The sequence below is a fragment of the Myiozetetes cayanensis genome, unplaced genomic scaffold (genome assembly GCF_022539395.1).
Source record: "Myiozetetes cayanensis isolate MyiCay16 unplaced genomic scaffold, myiCay2020 scf2-11, whole genome shotgun sequence".
Lineage (NCBI taxonomy): Eukaryota > Metazoa > Chordata > Aves > Passeriformes > Tyrannidae > Myiozetetes > Myiozetetes cayanensis.
Genome location: NW_026087411.1, coordinates 58,496,776 through 58,517,747, shown reverse-complemented (window position 1 = coordinate 58,517,747; position 20,972 = coordinate 58,496,776). Strand labels below are relative to the sequence as shown.

Here is a 20,972-nt window from a genome sequence, read left to right as displayed (position 1 = left end):
TCCTGCAGCCATCTTTTCAGTTTACATGGATGTAGAGCTGTCCGCTGTCATCTCCAGGAGGGGAACATATGTGCCTCACATTCTTCTCTTGAAATTCTTTATATTCACTTTCAGTGGGTGCCATCATATGATCACAAGAGACTGTGTTCTTCTCTTGACATACCTGAGTAGCCCTTTAGCCATAGGCCTCCATTTCTTTTTCAAATGGAGAATATTCTTCATTTACCTCACAGACTGCAGTATCAGAGAGCTGAGACTATAATGTATTCATCAGTGATGTTTCTTCCCAAGGTAACCAGGCAACCACATGTATTGTCATGGTATATACCCAGGGTGTGAAATTTGGCATCTGGTCAGAAATGACCTCTCCCTAGGGAGTGCCTGCTGTGGAAAGATTACCTCTCAGAAGCAGGATGGATGGACTACTGCAGGGACAGTGGTCTGGGAAGCACACTTATCAGCTGGGCTTCACAGGTTTTTTGCTTCACTCTGGGAGTCTGTTAGCATGGAAAATGAAAGTCTTATAACCATGTGCGTCAAGAGATGGGGTGAAAAACAGTTTTTAAATTAAACCATGGGCTTTTCAGACTTTCCCCAGTCTGAAACAGTTGTTTTCTTATTCAGTGTGGATCCCAGATTTCCCTTCATGGACAGATATTTTCCACTAGTGGCAGCTGGAAGACTTGGAGGTTTTGTTCACAATCACAGAGGAAGGTCTCTGGTGAGAAAATAGAAGAAATAAGGACAAGTGAGATTTTTCCATCCCCTGGGATGTTGATTTTTCTAGTGTGTCTTTTGTCCCTTTAACAACTGTAGGCAGTAAGAAAAGCAGAAGGTACCAGTGTGTCATTGTCTTTGCTCCCTTTTGCAGACCTCATTTATTCTTAGATCTTTTTAAGTCAAGAAACTAGACTCTACTTCACCCCAAACCTGAGCTGCACTTCCTCCTTCCAGCAGCAGGAACTAAGAAATAAAGCCCTGGACATGCCTTTCCCAGTGTTTTATTGCAGTCCTAGTGAGTCATCACTTGACAATGCAAGTGCATTTGGTGAATGTTCTCTTCTGGTGCTCTGTACCAGGTAGAGATGCCAAATAAATTTTCCAAAGCATTTCTTCAATTTCTCTTTAGCAGACCTTTACCCCTGTGCATTCAGATTTCGTTCGCCATGAATGATTTTAAGCAATTTGGTAGAATATGCCCAGAGTTCTTCAGTCTTGTGCTGAGTTCGAGTGGAGGAGTTCAGAAAAAATGGAACTTTCCCCTCCTTCCATCCCTCTTTACTCTTGCTTATGGCCATTGAAAATTCCTACCTTTCTCTCATTTTTTATTTTCTTTACAAATCACAGGTTCAGCTCTCACAGATGGATCATCACATTTTGGATAGTCTTCATCAGGAGGTTTTAATATCCTGTCCAAAGACTCATACACCAGCTCATTCCAGAGCTTGAACAGTATCCAAATAGTTTCCAGTTTTAGATAAATCAAAAAATACTACTTGGGGACTATCTTGGAGAGTCTCGTAACTCAATGAGTTTGATTTGATTAAAAACAGTTTCTACATGCAATTAATAATCACACTTGCTATGAGAAATAAAGCATTTTATATCCCAGAATTAATCTTTGTTTCAAACCCAACTCTCTTATAAAATTACCAAAATATACCTCTCATAAATTCCAAAGTTCATGTGCTGAGATGAGTTGTATGCATCTCATACATTCTGGCATGTATGCAAAAGTGAGAAGACCAGCAATTTTCTACCTTCTTAGCAAATAAGATAATGTGGTGACGTATGGAGAGGCATCCTTTAATAAGCTGATGAATAAATCTGTCTTCTTAAATATGTTTGCAGAGCACATGGCCATTACTGAATATTATAGGTCATCTGCATGATGAATGTATAAGGAATTCTGAGAATTCCCCAGTTCTGACTTGGGGTCTCTCTCTCATCTCTCCTCCTCTCTCCATCTGTCTTTATCTTCCTCTCTCCATCCTCGCAAGGAGAGCAGAGCTGAGTGCTGAGCTGCTGATCAAGCATGGCCATCAAGACACAAGACCTTCAGTTCTTACTGGACAAAGTGAGATAGGCCTTTATTCACTAGGCTGATTACTTAGCCTTTCATCATCTCACTCTTTTAGTGGTGAACCTTCAAGTCCCCTACCTTCTGTCTTGCTTTCGTCCTCGTCCCACAGTAAACCTCGAGGCACTGGACATGACAACTCTAATGCACTACTGAACCTCTATTCCTGTAATATTGACTTCAGTCATAATGTCCTCTAAGCTCTCTTTTTTTCCCCTGTCTTTCTTGGTTACATACCAGGGTCTAGTAATAATAACCAGGTTATTGAAGTTACCACAAAAATAAAGTTTTCCTTCCTTTATGCAAATCTTGTCACTACAATGACTGCTGATGCAGAAATTCCAATCTGCTGAGACATTCCTTGCTGACCCAGTAACCCATGTTCTAATCAGCCAAGCTGCACTTTTATTTCAGGCTAGGCTGTTCTCCAGCTATTGCTTTCTCAGTGTATAAATTTTAGTTGGCTTGAGAAGTATCGCTTGGGAGGGCAGTTGGTGCTTTGCCATGAAAACAGGAGTCTGGTGCTCTAAAAGGTTCATGTACCTAAACAACACTTAGAGATGGGACTCAGCTTTGTAATAATATCCAACTAAGGAATTCTTTTGTCAACAGGTAAAGAATAAAATTAAATTTTTCTCCCTATTTCAGTATTAGTTTTAAGACATCTTTTAGAAATGTTGGTAAGGCATTTTGTGCATACAGAAATTCCCAATTTCTACAAATTGCAAGTAGGGGCTCAGATGTGAGTCTTCCAATTCTGTTATCCCCCTCCACTATCAGGACAATGAAAAAAAAGAGTATTTGTTTCCAACAAACTGAATTATATTTCCATTTTTATGATAATCCTACCATATTTTAAAGGAGATTTTGTTCTTTTTTTTTTTTTCTTCATTAGAAATAGAAATGAGAAATAAAAAATAGGATTTAGATAAGTCTCAGAATTTGGGAGGTAGGTCAAATTAGTTTTAACAGAGACTGAAGCATATACATTAAAAGGAGTTTTCTGTATAGCCTAAGAAAGCATAGTGCTAAATATCCTCTCATTAATAACGTTTCATTAATAACAGTTTTGCATTCAGTGTGGTAAGTCAGTGTTTTTACTGGATAATGAAATTACTGTCCATTTGAGAAGGATAGTTTTTATTGATGGTTTGTTGATTCTGTATTCGCAAATTTTCGGACTCTAAAAATTACTGGAAAGAATTGACTGCACTTGGACAATTTAAATTAGTATTGCTTCAAGCAAAAGCTAAATATTGTACCTAGATTCCTTTCCTGTAGTCAGTGTAATAGGAAATATATTTTTATGTTTCTTAAGTTTTGACCTTGCACTGACAATGAGCCATTGTGACTTGAGTTTAACCAGTACTGCAGCTGATGTGAAAAGTATCAGTTACAGTGTCAGAGAGCTTGCTTTCTTTCCTTCCTCCCCATAACTCTTTGGTGTTGTTTAAAAGCAGACTCAGATGTTGTGTTGTGCCACCAGCTTCCTGTTTCTTTTGAGAAAAAGTAGAGAAATATCTCAAATCTGCTCAAACCATCTGCTTTTTCTTTTTTTTTTATGGTTAGTTTTTTTGATAGCATATAAGTGAACTTGTTAAAGGTAAACAGTTGAAGTAGTAAGTAAACAGGAAAACAAAGTAAACAAAAGCAAGGAGTTGTGGGCACATGAGTTATTTGTTGGTCAGCAAGTGTGTACTGCCAGTATGCTGAGAGGAGAAGATGAAGGGGGAAAAGGAGTAAGCTAGAGAGTGCTGTTGGGATTGGTCTCCTCTATATTTAACAACCTTCTTCAAGGGACAAGGGACAAGTAATCAGAAAACTCCCATTCCTGGAACAAACTGTGAGACAAAAAAAAAAAAAAAAAGGTAAACAGCTGAACCTTTGGCACCCACTCATATTTAATTTAATAATGAAATTATCAGCAGAACAGTTATCTGAAATTTTCAAGGCTGGAACAATGTAGCTGAAAGGATTGACAGAATCCAAACAGACTTATCCATCAAGGCTTTGGTGTACCTTCCATTTAATTAGTACACCTTCAAATCCATAGAAATTATTTTTAAATTTTTAAACTTTCACCAGTTCCAGGGAAACCTGTGAGGGTAATTAGAAAGCCAGATATTGCAAACTAAAGAGTGGGCCTTTTTGTCTTCATTTTTGAGTTCCTGTGCTACACTAGGTGAAGCATAGTTGCTTTTTTTTTTTTATTTTCTGGAGTGTAAATAATAAATAAGGATAAAGAAATGAATCTTTTATTTCAGCTGCCACTTCCCCTTTACTTTCTCTTTTCATCTACTATTTACATCCCAAAGCATCTTCTTTAAAATATTCTACAGCTCAAGATAATCTCCTCAAGAAGAACCAAAAAAATTTTATTTCTTCAGTGGGGAAAAGAGTGCTTCACTTCTGTTCCTTGAACGCATCTCTGTCATACCTGTCTTAATGGATTCAGCCAGATGAGCAGAGTTTAGCAACTCATTTTTTTAGTTTTGACCCAGTATTTTAAATTATGATTGCTTGTATGATGAAATGAAATTACATATTTGAAAATAAAATCATATATATTTATTTTATTTTAAAATTACTAATATTTTTTTAACAACTTACTTCACGTGGGTAAATGTCTGTTAAGTTTTTGTCCATTGCAAAGCAGACAAAACATGTGAAATGTTAATTCCCCAAACCCACACTCTAGGAACTTGTGGTATACACATTTGGAAATAACTCCTCTGCTCAGATTTATCCTTTATCTGTTCAACTCTTATGAGACAGAGATTTGGAAACTTAGAACTGTGTACTCTTGCATGTCACAGAGAGCCTGAATTAAGTGCTGCTTGTCATCAACTTTATATGACACAGATGACTCACACAACTCTTTCTTTGAGTCACAGAGCTGTGCATTTTGAAAGCTCAACCTCATTTTGTCTAAGTAAGGAGAGTAAATATTGGAAAGTATTATTTGGGGAGTAATTTTTAAATACATCCTTGAACTTTTCTGTAAAACATCTTAGGACTATGTTAATAATAACTGGTTTAAATATTAAAAAACTACTTACATACAGCAAAGTAAAATCTCTGCATACTGAATTTCAGGTGTGTCTCTGGGTTAAGATGTTAGTTCAAACAACTGCTGAAAACAGTAATATGATCGTAGTGGCTTAACTTATTTATTTATGCTTCCCCCACATTTTCTTATCTTTCTGCTGTAACCACTATTCAGATAAGGATATTTGATAGATGTCCAATTATAAAACCATCTTGAAGGGGATTTCAATTTTCTAGTGTACCTCAGTTCCCTCAAGTTTCTTCTGTCCCTTCCAAAACCAGGAAATAATGAAATTCTCCAGGATTGATGATTATCTGAGATTTTCCTGCCAAAGGCACTTGCATAAATTAATAAAAGAACCTGATATGTGTCCAAACTACTTACCATAAGTCATATGTCTGTTAAGGTTCATCATCATTAGCTTTTTGGGAGTGGGAAAAGATTATTTAGGTGATTTTTAAGTATTGGTATGCTAGGGAGACTACAAATGAGACTTGCAATTGTTGAGGTTTTACAATTAAAATAATCTAAAATTACACAAAATTGCATATTGCTTTTCTAAAGGCCCGTTTTAACTAGTAATTTACATGTGTAGGAGTTGAAGTTTTTATTATTTTAAAAACAATGATGGTGATAGGAAGCTGTGGGTGTACCCACTCTGCCATCTTCTGGTGCAATTAGTGCCCTGCACCAGCCCTTCAACATCTGTACTAAGCCTGTGGTGAGCATAGAATCATTAAGGTTGAAAAAGACTTCTAATATTAGGTAGTCCAACCATCCCACCATTAACCCAGCCCACCGTGTTCACCACTACACCATATCCTCAAGTGCCACATCCACATGCCTTTTGAACACTTCCAGGAATTATGATTATACTCTTTTATAAGATAATTTATCATTCGGATTTGTTTGGGTTTTTTTCAATAGGAGTGTGATCAAGTTCATATAGATGATGTTTCTTCAGATGATAATGGACAAGACCTAAGGTAAGATACAGCATTTTTTTATTTTTTATTTTTAATTTCAAAGATTAAATAATTTGAGCATTTACAGGAATACATTGTATTTATTTTTACTGTATTTTGGGTGTTTGCAGTACCTACAGTTTTGCAACTGATGGCTTCCATGCAGCTGCAAGTAGTGCAAACCTTTGTCTGCCAACAGGTGTAAGAGGAGGGGTTGACTGGATGAGGAAGCTGGCTTTCCGTTACAGAAGAGTAAAAGAGTTGTATAATACTTACAAGAACAACATAGGAGGTGAGTTTAATTGTCAAACTTAGAGTGCTGATCAGTCTAAACTGCATGGTGATTAACTCCCACCAAGTGAATGTGCCTGGGAAGCCACTGAGGGAACGGAAAGTGATGTGACCGGACCATGGGCTGTTCAAAGTTGCTGACTGGAGCAGCAAGGCCAGTGTTGTGCTGTTGTGCAGGAGAAGGAGTTGGGAAAACCAAGTAGGCTTTCATTTAGTTCCAACAGAACCCATCTTCATGCTTTAGACCCACGTATTCTTACTGTACTGATTAGTTGAACCACTTATCCTATCTCAAATATGCTGCCTCTAGGAAAGATGTTGTATAGTTTCCACAGCTCAAAGTGGTTGTGGATGGACATTTCCATCCTACACTTTCATGATCTAGTTGCTAACAACACACAGTCTCCTAAACTCTACTGGGTACCTGCTAGTCTGTTTTCACCAGTAGATGCAAGAAAATGTTAGCACTGCCATGCCAAAAGCCCTTTTTGTTGACTCTCTGGCTTACACACTTGTCTTCTCAATAAGTCCAAATCTCATTTGGGCCAAGAGCTTTCCTGTTACTGTTTTAATTCATGGACTTGCTCATGTGCTCACCAGCAGGTGTGTAGGTAATTGAGCAGCAGAACCAAAAGAATCTGTTCTGGAGATTTGCAGAGACAGCCAGCCCTCTTCTGAGGAGGTGAATATGTCAACTGACCCACTCAAAAAGAGACTGTGAGAAGAGGGAATACTTAGAAATCTTCAGTAATTGCCATAGTCATGTATTTTCACTCTTAGTAGTTCAGAGTTTTTACATGCCACAGGATAAAGCAATAGGACCAAAGGGTGGTAGTAGAGGTCTGACTTTCACTTGCCCTCCCTTGCACTTTATTGGTGTTGTGAATAGTTTTTGTATATTAATAATTCTTAAACCAGTATTAACCAAAAGTTTACTGGGTTTCCTTATATCTCTTAATGCATCTAAGATTCTAAAGCTGCTGCATTTCATAAAACCTTTTACACGGGTAAGAGCTCAAGTCCAAGAGCACAACATAAGGAATTGCACTAAGAGGAACAATCATAGCAAAGGCAGATACGTGGTGCATTGTATTACCAGAAATCCTGCTTCTGAAATGTAATTTATCCTTAGTGGGCAAGTTTATTCATTCATCCTCTACTTCTTAGCCTTTTTAATAACCTACTTATCACATATTTATCTATGTATTTCAAGATAGCTGCTAGAAGGCAATAGAAAGGCTAGACTAAGCTATGTATTTTTAGATTGCTTCATTTCAGATTTTTGAAGACAGTCATAACCATTCCTTGGGAACATATGGTGTTAGAAGAGGGATACTAAAGGTCATGAAGCCTGCTTCCTTATTCTTTCAGGACAAAATCTAATTTTAAAATATCTTGGTTCCAAAGAATTCATATCTCAACATTCAATAGGCTGGGTATTTTTAAATATCTTACAATTTATACTCAAAAAGAGATTTTGAGGTGCCTTTTAAGGACTAACTGAGATACAAGAACATAAGATGTGCAGCTCTTCCAGGGCTATAAAACAAGATATCATTAATAACTACAATAGGATATGAAGAGGAAGCCATCAACAAACAAATGTATTTTCATATGTGTAACCTGAGGTTCAGCTATATACAGAGTCATAAGCAGAGCAGTTTTAAACATATCTAGATACTGCAAAGGCCAGTTTATTCTAAAGTATCTTCTTTTGTCACTGTCTCTGCCTGTGACCCCAGTGACATGGATCTTCTTGTCACTGCCTCTGATTATTTGAGAGTAAGATATATGTGAGGAGTTGGTTTAAAAAATATATATTTCTGAAAGGTATACTTTGAAATGCAGTAAAGCAGCCTGAATATATGAAAAAATCCAACTAATTATTAGTATCTAAAATATTCTCTGACATTGCTTAATGCAGTGAAGTACAAATAAAATCAAAGCTTTACTGATTGTTGAAGACAATAGATTTTCTCTTTGATATTTGTTCAAGTTCTAGTGGAATTTAAATTACATTTAAATTCTAGTGGAAATTAAATTACCATAAACCCCAATACATTCCAGATAATACAGAATTTAATTCTGTTTTTCTTTCTTTTTTACATAAAAGGACTCCTGGGTCCCGCTAAAAGAGATGCGTGGTTGCAATTAAGAGCAGAGATTGAAGCTTTGACAGACTCTTGGCTAACAAATGCACTTAAATCGTTATCAATTATCAGCACAAGGTATGTATCTGAGTCTACTGTAAAAAAAGGTTCTAGTTTTGGATATGTAATGGCTATTTTTTTACATTTTAGCTTACAGTAAATAAGTGCCTTTAAAGAACAGAACAGCTCTACTATGACTTTTGAACAGGACACGAGAAAAGTGGAAAATGGTTTCATTTTAGGTGACTCCATCATTTACTAAAGACAGTATGAAACGTCTTCTAAAATGTGTGTACATTGAAGTGTGTTGTAGAATTCTGAGCCAGTCTTTAATTTATTATCTTGTGGACAGCATTCTCTGAATTTCACGTATCTCTGCTCTGTCCTTCAATGTTTGTGCTTATTCACAGTGCTACCTAAACATTGTATAAATACCAGAACACAAGAACATTTTCCTTCCATCCTTCCAAGCAAATCAGTATTTACTAGCATATACCTTAAGTTTTCAGAAGAGCAAAAATCTCTTTTAACTGGGTTCCAAGTAATGAAGCATGAAATGTACTGTTCTGTGAAACAATGAAAGTATGAACACTGCTGCTGCCTAATCAGCCACGCAATACGTATCTTACCAGAAATCCTAAAAAATCCTGGGTTTAAACCATAAAAGAGAACAACATTAAGTCATCTTGCCTTCTGAACGTGTCTGGGAGAAGACTTAGCATCAAGTGGAAATATAAACTTGGAAAGACATGAAAACCTTATTTTCAATGTAACAACTTATGCCATATGTTTATCTCTTAATTGTTATTTAACAGTGTCCTAAGCACGTCAGGAGAAAAGTAAAAAAATTGTGATTGTGTAACCTGTGTTTAGCTCTGCATTCCTCTCTAAATTGTTAGTCTTTAAAAGACTTTTGGTAACAAAGGCCAGTTGAGCATGGGTAGAAGAGTCTGGAAAACTGTTACCAGTTACTCAGAATTGTTAAATAATAGTCTTTTCTCTTGTCTTCAAAGAACTGCACAACTATAAATTTTCTGAAGATACTTGTGAGTCAGCTAAACATTACTTACATTATTGACAGGAAATTGAGATACCTTAAGTCTGAAATAGTAGCCTAAGGTCTTGCTTGGAATTTGTGGAAATGTCAGAAGGAAAAATCACAACTATTTGCTCTCAACATCATGTTCACGCTGTGGTCACACTCATGTTCCAGCCTGCCAGTGCCTAAAGTAGCTTGGCTCTGAGTTTTCTGTTGCACAGCTGCTAGCACAACTTCTCCATTCAAGTTTCCATCCTTGCCATTTGATGCTAGCTTATTGACATGATTATCCTCCCTCTTGGAAATATTCCTACTCTTGAAACATGAAGGAAGTAATGTCATTATGGAGAAATGTGTATTGGCTGTTTATTTCCCTAAAAGAGGAACAAAAAATGTTTTTGCATTCACTTAATTCATTTATATTGCTGATAGCTACTGCCAGTTAATTACCAGCATGAAAATTATGCTTTCAAAGCATTGAAATGCCTCTTTTTGGAGGTAGTTGGTGGTCTTAATTGTCTGTGTTTTAGTGGACCCATCTTCAAGGACTGGTTTTCTATAACCACTGTGGAATACTTCCTACAAAAATCAGGTCCTGAGTATTTTTTAAAGGATTTTTCCTGAAGTTTAATGTGCAATTTTCTGTAAGGGATGGTGCTGAGCAGCACTACTGTGTGAGTGAAAGTAAATGTTGAGGAAACCTGGATATGCTCTTCACAGCTAGTTCATTTCATCAACATTTGTATACTGTTTCTAAACTATTTAAACTTAAACCATTTCTCTCATTTTAGGAGTAATTGTGTAAACGTGTTGGTAACAACGACCCAGCTTATCCCAGCACTTGCAAAAGTTCTACTATACAGTTTAGGAGGAGCTTTTCCTATTGAAAATATTTACAGTGCAACCAAAATAGGTAAGAAAATTATTCTTTCATCCATTCTTACTACACTGCATTACCAATATTTTTTTCTGCCAGAAATGGATGGATTACAGAACACTTCCTTGACACTTAGCAATTTTAGTTATAAGATTTAGATATTGCATATATTCAGATATCTTTATGTCGAAGAATTCCAAAGTCACCTTATTTTCAATGATGCCTGAAGGAATAAAGATACTGATTAAAAGCCTCAGAAATTCTTCAGTATGGTGGAGAAAACAAAAAATGTGCAGAAAGCCATGAAGAAAAGTGTTCTGTGAATTCAAACCTGAGCAGAACTTTTGTTAAAATAACCTCTGCTCTGACATTCAGCTCTATGTAAGTAAGGCCACAGCTCCACAAACTTTCTCCCGAGGCATAATACGTCAGAGATGGTGATGAAAACCATTACTAACAGAAGCTGCATTGGTGGATGCCAAGAGGGCACTTACCTATTCTGTTCATAACTGTGTGCCTTTTGTGTATTATGGTTTGGAAATGTATGGTTTCATTCACTAACCTATTAATTTTTGCAGAGTTGCTAATTCCTTTATTTTAGTAGCTTTCCTGTAACAATTAAGAAATTTAGTTTTACCTGAACAAGCTTAGTGTCATTTAGGGAATTCATTGCTTCTTACCCAATTTGACTCTAAATCCCAAGGTTGGGAACTTTTCAGAAGTAGTAGTAGCAATGTCTTACCACTGCAAAAAAATCCTTTGTAAGGCTTCACTATAACTCACTTGATAGCTTGAATAAATAGTGCCTTGTTTTTCAGGCAAAGAGAGCTGTTTTGAGCGTATAGTGTCCAGATTTGGCACTAACATAACTTATGTTGTGATTGGAGATGGCCGAGATGAGGAACATGCAGCTAATCAGGTAACTTCACTCTGAACTCTTATCTCATTTATCTTCCAGGAAAAGAAAGTTGCTTTGAACGAATAATGCAAAGGTTTGGCAGAAAAGTAGTATATGTTGTAATTGGGGATGGTGTAGAAGAAGAACAGGCAGCAAAAAAGGTAACCTGTCTTCTGAAATGTTGGTGTGATACATAGCTACTAATGCAAGCCTTTCTGTTTGCATTTCTGTCAGTGTTGCACAAAATGACAAATAATTTCAGTCCACAGGTGTAAGGCAGCAAGAGCATGATAAGATCAAAACTTAGAGTGAAATGAACCATTTGGATTCTAGCATTTGCTTCCCTTGGCTTTGGAAAGAGAAGAAAACCCCACAAAGTTATTTTTAAAATAAATGAAAAAATATTGCAGCAAAAATGTCTGACTAGCTTCAGGCAAATCAAAAGATAAGCAGAAGAGATAGAAAGGGCTATAACATGATGGTTGGGTGGTGTTTTTCTTTAAATATTGAAATCAGGGATGTTTCAAGAGAAGCATTACAGAGAACATGGAAAAACATGTAAAGGGCTGTGCAAATTTTTTGCTAACATAGATGAAGATCCATAATTTACTGCAGCAAATATGATAAACATATAATTTACTTCAAGAGAGACATATCTGCTAAAGGAAAAAGAACACAACACAGAGATTGTGTACCAAATCTGTGGTTCTCAAAAAAGAGCTGTTTCCTTAGAAATACTAAATTTTCTTATTATGATAATTCAAGTCCAATTTCAGCAGAAAAATTTTCAATGTTCAGAAATAGATAAAATTAGTAATTTGTGCCATAACCCCTAGTATAACCCCTGGAAGTGTGCAGAAACTGTAATTTTTGCCTGACAATGTCTGTACAGGACAAGTGATGTAAATATCCTTGAGCTAGGAGTAGCAAAGTAAAGTACCCTCACAGTTTTGTAGCTGGAATGGAAAGAAAATGAAAATAACAAAAATGCTCATTCCAAATGGTTCCTTAATATAGGTACAGTATTGGTGATGGGTCTTTTATAATTTGTGCTAAACAGTGGTGGTTTGATTGTGTGTTTTCTGGTTTGGCATGCTTTTTTCCTTAACGTTGACTATATTGCATGGATAGGTGCAGAATTCAGAGAGATGGATGAACTTGGCACATTACAAATAGATCTGAACTCAACATGGAAGTATTGTTTTTTTTAATACGCTGATGAATTGTTGAAGGAGAATAGTGCATATACTTGCACCTCTCAGATACTGATGCCTTCTCCAACACAAATTATTTTTTCTTAAATCAGAAGTGTGTTATTTTCTTATCCAAAGAAATTTCTTTTTCCCCTAGATGGAGAAAAAATGTAATTCAACGCTGTTTCAAAGTGTTGAGTGAGAAACCTTTTTTAATGGAAGTCTTATAGCCCTTTAAATGATCATTCAGTATTTTGCAGTCAAATAAGTGGAGCAGAAAGGCATTTCCTATTAATGCTCCTTTGCATGCTAACATTAAGCAAGTAGCCCTTAATAAATAACAGAAAGAAACTATTAAGAAAGACTGTCTAATTATTTTAACTTCAGCTCAGATCTATTTTGGTCTGATTTTTGTCAGTACTTTAATAGCAAAAATCAATCCAGAAACAGTGGTGTAAAATACGTAGTGGTAATCTAAGTAGCCTCGTCTGTCATATACTGCCCTGTTTCACAGTGTTCATCTTTCCTGACCTTTTCCCTCCTCTAACAAACACAGCACAACATGCCTTTCTGGAGGATATCCAGTCATTCGGACCTCTTGGCTCTCCATCAAGCACTGGAACTAGAGTATTTGTAACTGTGTTCTAAAGTTGGCGATCCTTTTTTTTATATATATATTTCAAGTACACTGAATTTTTATGTGTGATTCAATGCCTCTGGCTTTACACATATGAATTGTCTTAAGAAGGGAAGAAATATTTGGAATTAAAAATTCCAAATTGAAGAATTCAGATTGCTGAATGAAGTTAAAACATTAGTGCTACGTAAGGAAGCTCTATGGTCTTATATATGCAACGTTTTTAAATGAATTAAAACTGTGGAGGTTGCTGGTACACACCAAGTGAGCCCTGACAGGAGTGAACAAAGGACTCAAACTGGCAAAGCACCAAAACGCGTTTTCCAGCCAACAAGGTGGTGTTCAACAACATTCCTCAAAATGGGATATATTCTCAGCACTGAGGTTTGAACCAGACTTTAGCCTACCTAACCCAGAAAATCTGAATTGGAATGCACTCAGACTGTATAATGACAATCCTGTCTAGACCTGTAATTTGTGTAAATTATTGATGAAAATAATTTACTGTGACTTTATTAGCAGCTGATTTTGGAAGTGGATGCAATTTTCTTTCTTTTGGGGGGGCAGGGGTGGGAAAGGGTTATATAATATTGTCTCTTTTATAAGTTTGGCAAACAGAATGTCATAATGATGTGTTGTGCCTTAAAGAGAAGATTGTGTTTGTGTGTTATAATGTAATTTTGGTTAAAAACTCTGTAGATAAGCAAAGAAAAACCTTTGTGGTAATTTTTGACATGACCAAATTTGAAATTCAAAGAAATCAAAGGGCAGGGCTGCACCAAAGCATTTAAGTATTTGTTGCAGTAAGAAAAAAATAATAAAGGAAAGTTTGTGTTTTTATTTGGATTCTGAATAATTCCACTGGTTGATTGAGAAAAGTTAAGAGTATGTTGGGAGGTTGATATTGGGGACCGCTACACTGAAAGGTTAAAAATAGTGTTTAACACCTTCGGCATCATTTCTTGATTCTCCAACAAGAGAACTAAGAGCCATATTCATTAATTACTGAGTCCACTGAAAGCCATACAGTGAGTGCATCTGCTGTGTATAAAAGAACAAAGTTCCACCCAGCAGAAAAAGTGTTCAGGTGGCATTACTGGAAGGTGAAAATGTGGAGTTAAGCCCAGATGGGGAATAAAACACAATTCCATTAGGAATGAAAAATTACTAAAGATACTCAAGTCAGTCAGATGTGCAACTAATGCTCCATTTAACATATTCAGGATCAACACAAGCTGCTGAAATTACTGACATAATGACATTGGCCGTTTCAGGAGCATAGTCCACTTTGGTAAATAAAGTAGTGTTTTGGTAGTTTTTCAGTTGTGTTCCACATTTCCATGTATTTTGTTTTGGGTCAGCATGATTTTCCTCACCCATTTTTGATTGCACAAAATACTACACAGGGACAACCCTAAAATGTTTTTGAACCAGAAATTTTAATAGTATGTCAGGTATCTGAGGAGAGGAGATGATTTTTATCAAGAAATACTGAGAAATATATCACCTTAACTTTCATAATTGCTGTTAAAAGTTACAGTCCATACAGTGATGATTACCTTGTGAGTATGAACATGCTACCTTTCATCTTTGGAAAATGAGCAAGATCCATATTGTACACAGGGTCCTTAGTACTCTATATGCAGCTTGAGCACTCTGAAACAACAGCAAGTGGTTTGTCTCTCATTGCAGAAAATGGAAACTAATTTTTTTGATTTTTAACGCTGTACATGGAGACACCTGAGGTTGTCTGTGCACTGAACTGCATGAAGAAGTGCATGCAAGAGAAGGTGTTAAATACAAACTCCAGGATGCCTGCACAAGCACAGGCACTGAGTAGTTGGCACTGAGGAGAAAATCTTCCCTCTCTCTGCTGTGAAGCCAATATATGTCATAGTTACCACATAGTAACTTCACTGTTGAGGTTACGTGAAAGTTGTTGGTGAAAGCCTGGAGCCACTATAAGTAGAAGGCAAAACTCCTCTATAAATTCATAAAAATGGGATTTCTCCCCTGTTTTGGAGTTGAATATGCAAGTCACCACACAGCAACTAACAATAATTTGTTATCACTGCACAGTTTAAAGCCATCACATGAGACTTGCCACATATGGAAACACTATAGACTAGCTATTTGGGTGATAGATTTATGTGTCCAAAATAAGTAAAAATTATGCATACCTTCTTTATATTTCCAGTACCTGTCTAGTCAGATTTGTCCTGGAAGTACCTTTTTCATAAATAGCTGTAGTAGCAGCTTTTTGTAGTTTTTCAGATGGGAAAAAGTGTTTCTACTGGAATAAGAAAAAACTTCAAAGCCTTTCTCAAGTTCCAGCATTGCATAAAAATCTCAATGTAAAAGCATGATAAGCAAAAAAATGGGTATGGTGAACTAGCTTTTTTTTTTTCTTTTTCTTTTTTTTTGACAAGTCATAGTGTTCTTTAAATGCATGAAGCAATATTATTTCTCAAGTTACTTGTTCAGTGTTCTTTTCCTAATCAGATGTAAGAACAAAAAGTGGCCCAGCAACAACCAATGGTTCTTACAAAAGGTTTGCAGTGCCTTCATTGGAGTTGTGCTTAGCTTTCTGTGGTGGATGCAGCTCAATTTGTATACTGGACTTCTAAAGAGGAGATGCAGGCAAAAGGAGGGAAGTTTTACAGAGAATGATAAAGTTCTGTGTGCTACCATAGCAGAAGTTAATCATAAAACTAAGTAATTCACAAAAAAGTGAATCCAAAGACAATTCAAGGATTTAGCTCGAAAGCCTTCGCAACACAAAATTTCAGACCATGAATACTCTCTTGCTAAGCAAAAATTGCTCTATACCTTTAAATAAAAGTGTGTAGTATACTCCTTGTAGGGAGAAATTAGTCTGATATATTTTCCTGCATGAACAATACAGAGCAGAAAATAACCAAGGCAGAGACATCAGGCTGTTCCAGATGGGCCTAAGAAGATTAAACTGAAGGTTGGTCAGTTTGACACTGGGTGCGTTTTAATTCAAAAGCATATTAATCAGAAACTACCTTCCCTTCAGCCTCTCCTCAACAACGAAGATTGAGCACAAGGTCATGTTTGCAAGCATTTTTGGCAAATGAAGTATAGAATAGAATGCCTTTTGCTGATACTTTAGCAGTTCTCAGTACAGAACATGAACGTTCATTAGGCATTTGAGTAGTCAGCTTGCAGAATAGAAATCTTGGGTGATTGCAGTCACAAGCTGGTATCTTAACTAGATATAAATCTGTGCAGTTCAGTAAAAGAGAACAGAAAAAAAACCTAAAAAATAGGCTTATTTTTAGATGCCTGCAGAGATTGTACACAAAGATCTAGGTAGCAGCTAGCTCCCAGATCTGTTTTCATTAGAATCCAGTGTGAGCAGCAGTGTTTGCATCTGAAGCAGGTGTGGAGTGTGTTCCGGCGCAAACATTGACAAGGGAGATGAGGCCAAATCAAAATCCTGTGTACAAGCACACTTCATCTTGGGGCGGATGAGATCCTGAATTCCATCAGAACTGAAGAGTTTATGGAGAATAAAGACTTGACCCATGATAGGGAGACTAGGTTTTAGCTATGAGGTCGTATCCAGATCCAGAGTTTCAGTTCAAAAGTCATCTCTGCTTTAAAGGATTGACAGCAGGCATATGCTGTAAATGAATATGGTATTTAGTATCTCTGAAGAGAAGCTGAAGTGACAGAAGCCAAAATCCCAGCAATAGCAGCATTTTGAAGATTTGAAGCCAAGGGTCTCTGTCATGTATTAGCAGATTATAGTTTATTAGGGCCTACCTAATTTAAGAAAATGTAAATTAAAATTAAAAGCTTGTAAAATTATGTACATCTTTACTATTTCTCAATAAATACACTTGGAAATGTCTTTTTTTTCTGCACTTTATGGTGTTGTAAGTTGTTTGGTTTGTGGTTGAAATTCTCCATACACAATGTCTCTTACAGGACCTGACTGTGACCTTGGACTCTAATGTCCGTGCTTGGACTCTTATGTCCATGTCCATGCTGCCCTTGTGGTTCATGCCTGGAGCAACCCTGAGCCTGTGCATGTGGTCTGGTACAGACTGGCTCACATGCAGACTGTTTGCAGGCTGCAGCCTTAGAGAGAATGTCCCCCTGCTCTGCACTGAGGCTTCCTCACCAAGAGCATTAGGTGCCTTGCTCCAGATGCAGCCTGAGTGACAAGTAGCACCTTTGTTGCAGTGTCCTTCAGATAAAATACAGAACAACCCCAAATTTGATGGCCTAGACACACAGTGTATACACATAAATTCCCTTGCCAGTTCACTTAATAATGTTATGCTAGTGTTCTTATGGACATGGGTTGTTAGGAGACAGACTGGGCTACTGAGGTGCAAGTAGCCTTTCCAGTTGAAGGTTGTCCTCGTGAAACTTTGTAAATGTCTTTGGGAGCCATACTTCATGTCTTAGTGGGGTACTGACCTTCATTTGAAGAAAACAGTCCTTCCAAAGACTGCTTATGCAGGATTTAAGGCCAAAGTGGGATGGCAGGACTGTCAGCACATTGTAATCTTGGAACAACATAGCAAGTGGCAGAGCCTTGGTAAGCACAGTGCTTCACCCACAAGAAGCAGCTTGTAATAGTAGATTTTTTTTCCCCAGGGGTTAGATTAAAACATATCTGCTTTTTCCTCAGTTTTAGGAACAAAAAGGAAGATATATCAAAAATAGAGTGGACAAAATGTGAAAAAGGCCTATCTACTGAGCAGACGGACCCATCCACGGAACAAACAGTACCATTTCAGAAGACTGAGATAAAAGGGAGTCAGAAAATGGTTTTCCCCCATGTTAAAACTGGTGGATTTCAGAACGGAGGAAGGAGGAAGAACAGCAGTGAGAAAGCTTGTGGGTGGGGATTAAGACAGGTAGATTCCTTATCAATTACTGTCACAAAGGAAACAGACTCCACCTGGAGAAAATTAATTTATTGCCAATTAAAATAAATATTTAATCACTGCATTGTGTAGTGGGAAACAAAAAGGCACCTTTCCTCCTCCCATTTCCATGTGCAGCTTCACTACTTCACTGCAAGCTTCTCTATGTCTCCCGAGCAGCATAGACAGGATGAGGGAAGATGGTGGCTACAATCAGTAAGTACTCAGTTCCTCTCTATATTAGGGAAGTCTGCGTGCCATAGGAGGCCTCTGTTTGTATCTCACCAGCCTATCCCATGAGCAGCCTATAATGTCACCTTTATAAGGATGAATCAGCTTCAAATGCTACCTTTCTCACTTGGAAAGCTTTTACTTTGATTTGGTTTTTTCATACAAGCCATGACTGGAGCATGTGTTAACTTCTGCAGCTCATGCAAACCAGAAACCCTTACCTGACATCTGTGCCTCATGATCACTCAAAGCAAAACAAAGCAAGGAGGGAGAAAAATGGGGGAGGAGCAGAATGGAGCCAATTGGGGGTTGGGCTGCTCCAGTCAAACAGCATATGAACACTGATTTATGAAATGCAATCCTATTCTCAATAACTGCCACAGACCACTGACATGTGGCAGTTGATGGAGGTAAGACAATTAGCAAAACCCGACTTACCCTGTTACTCACCTGGAGCAAAAATGAGTAATTTATTGCAAGCTCTAAATAGTCTTGATGAGGAACAGTCATACTTATAAGGGAGCTGCCTGGTAGCCAAAAGAGATTCACTGTAGCCACCTCACCACCACGGCCAGTTGAAAGGGAAAAGAGCCAAATCTCTACACATCCCTTCTCAAGGTGGGCACTCACCCCCCTCATCTGGCCCCTCACCTTGACTGCCACCATCCCAGTGGGAAGAGGGCAGTGACCCCAGCAACATTGCCTCACGGTTTAGCCCCAAGGGAGCAAGGGGTGCAGCACCCATTGCTTTACTGATTCTCTCTGAGTTGTCTTTTATATCCTCCTTAAACTAAGTTGGTTCTCAGTGGAACAGGTATTCTAGCTGGGAGGAATCTATTCACAGAGGAAAAGAAACAGCACCTGATTTGGGCCCTCAGGAAGTGAAGAACTGCTCAACCCAAAAGGTATCCAAGCAATTGCCATTATTTTTATTTTTTCACCTTACCTAAATGCTCTTTGTGAGTTTTCTTCTCTGGTTAAACTGCAGTTCCTTAAAAGAAATGTACTTACAATTGAAAGGCTGACTCAACCTTCACTCTAATAACCCAGAAAACACAACAGTAAAATGAAACAACAAATCATTCCTCTGACAGTAATGAGGCACTTGCTTAGACATTTATCTGTCTTTTTACAGGGCAGTAATGTTATGGTTGAAAAGCCTTGAGTTTAAGCTTCAAGTCTGGGAAGAAATTTCCAGTCCCTGGCCAAAATTGCAGATGGTAACATTGCACATAATTAATGCATCATTTTCATTCTTAAAAACTAGTAAATGCAGCTTGTTTGCATTTCCTCCCAAAAGCTAAATTTATTAGCTACTAAATGTAGAGACTATGCCAAGTGTTTCAAGGAGATTATATCCTGTCTTTCCCCCATTTTCTAACAGTTTTCCACTAATATCACCTGAGTGGCTCTTCCCTTTTTATAAGAAACTTCAACATGGACAACAGCTTTCTGCTGTCCTTTTTGTTCCTTAGTATGTTTTCATGATAAAGGTTTCCTTCCTTCACCTCCATCTAAAAAGCAGCAAGTCTACCACTTGTTCACTGAAAATGACTTTAAATTCATCAACTCTCCCAGGTCTAATAAAGTGACATGTTTACAATGTTAAAGGAAATCAGGTGTTTAAATAGTAAATGAAAAAAAAACATATTTATGTGGTGTTATAATAATACCATTTGCCTGGCCTTTCTCAGCCCATTCATCACCCAGAAGTCTCTGCACAAGGTGCTGTGGAGTCTTTGTGCTTCAATGCCATGCAATAATAAGTCCAAATTCACCATAAATCATATATTGCAGCGCCCTCCCTCTTTGCTGTTGGCAACCACTGCAGTGGGCACATATAGGGAAAGAGTTGTTCCCCAGGCACATGGCAGTGAGGATGGAGGAAAGGAAACACTGGGAAGTGGGTACTGCTTCTACAGCTCACTTCTGCTTTTCAGGTAAATTCCATTCATGCTACTTGTCCCATTGGAGCCCCTGGTGGTCTAGTGGTAAAGGCGCGGCGCTATCACCACCGAGACCCGGGTTCGATTCCCGGTCAGGGCCACTCCCGGGCAGGTGGAGCTCGTCAGCCCTTAAAGGCAACCCACCTACATCCTGAGGACCTCGCTGCCACCGTCCAAGCTCGCTTGGCCCCGGCAGATGAACCTTAGGATTAAAGGGTGGGCTCAGTTCCGCGCACACTGTGTCTCACCTAAAAAATCCAATGCGCAGGCTGGAAGGTGTAAAGACCTTCCCCAGATCTTCGCTCGCAAAGACTGGCCATTACTTGTCCCACTACAGAAGTGCTGCTGGTCCCTTCCATGCTGCTTGTCCCATTGCAAATCACTGAAAGTAGAAAGCCTGGACTCTTGCTGTGCTCCTGGATGAACTCTTCATTTTGAAGGCCAGTCTCCAGTGGGGCAGTGCGTACAGGTGGACGGTCATGTTTTTTCTGGCATTCAGCCATGCCATTCCCAGCTCCATGTGCATTGCTTAGCCATTTTGTTACCTAAGTTCACGGTGCTAAATAGCATTACTCTGCCAAGTGAGAAGTGTCCACACTGCTTGAGATCCTTACTTTTAAAGAACAGAAATCTGTCCCATAGCAGGCAACAGATATAGGTGATGGGAACCTCCACTTCTATGATGGCTTCTTCTTGAGGAGAAAATTTT

At 37.9% G+C, this 20,972-nt stretch overlaps 1 protein-coding gene across 3 annotated transcripts in view; it reads left to right on the top strand.

The window, feature by feature from the left end:
• Positions 1-13,712, top strand: part of EYA4 (EYA transcriptional coactivator and phosphatase 4) — a 149,200-nt gene extending 135,488 nt beyond the window's left edge. For 2 of the 3 annotated variants that reach the window (XM_050316285.1, XM_050316286.1), the window contains 6 exons: positions 6,057-6,115; positions 6,226-6,386; positions 8,499-8,613; positions 10,366-10,487; positions 11,270-11,370; positions 13,099-13,712. In XM_050316285.1, the coding sequence (XP_050172242.1) occupies positions 6,057-6,115; positions 6,226-6,386; positions 8,499-8,613; positions 10,366-10,487; positions 11,270-11,370; positions 13,099-13,179 (639 nt within the window). In that variant the 3' untranslated portion in view covers positions 13,180-13,712. Of the gene's footprint in view, positions 1-6,056; positions 6,116-6,225; positions 6,387-8,498; positions 8,614-10,365; positions 10,488-11,269; positions 11,371-11,409; positions 11,511-13,098 lie in introns of all 3 variants that reach the window. The other variant, XM_050316284.1, reaches the window with a different exon arrangement.
• Positions 13,713-20,972: the final 7,260 nt, after the last annotated feature.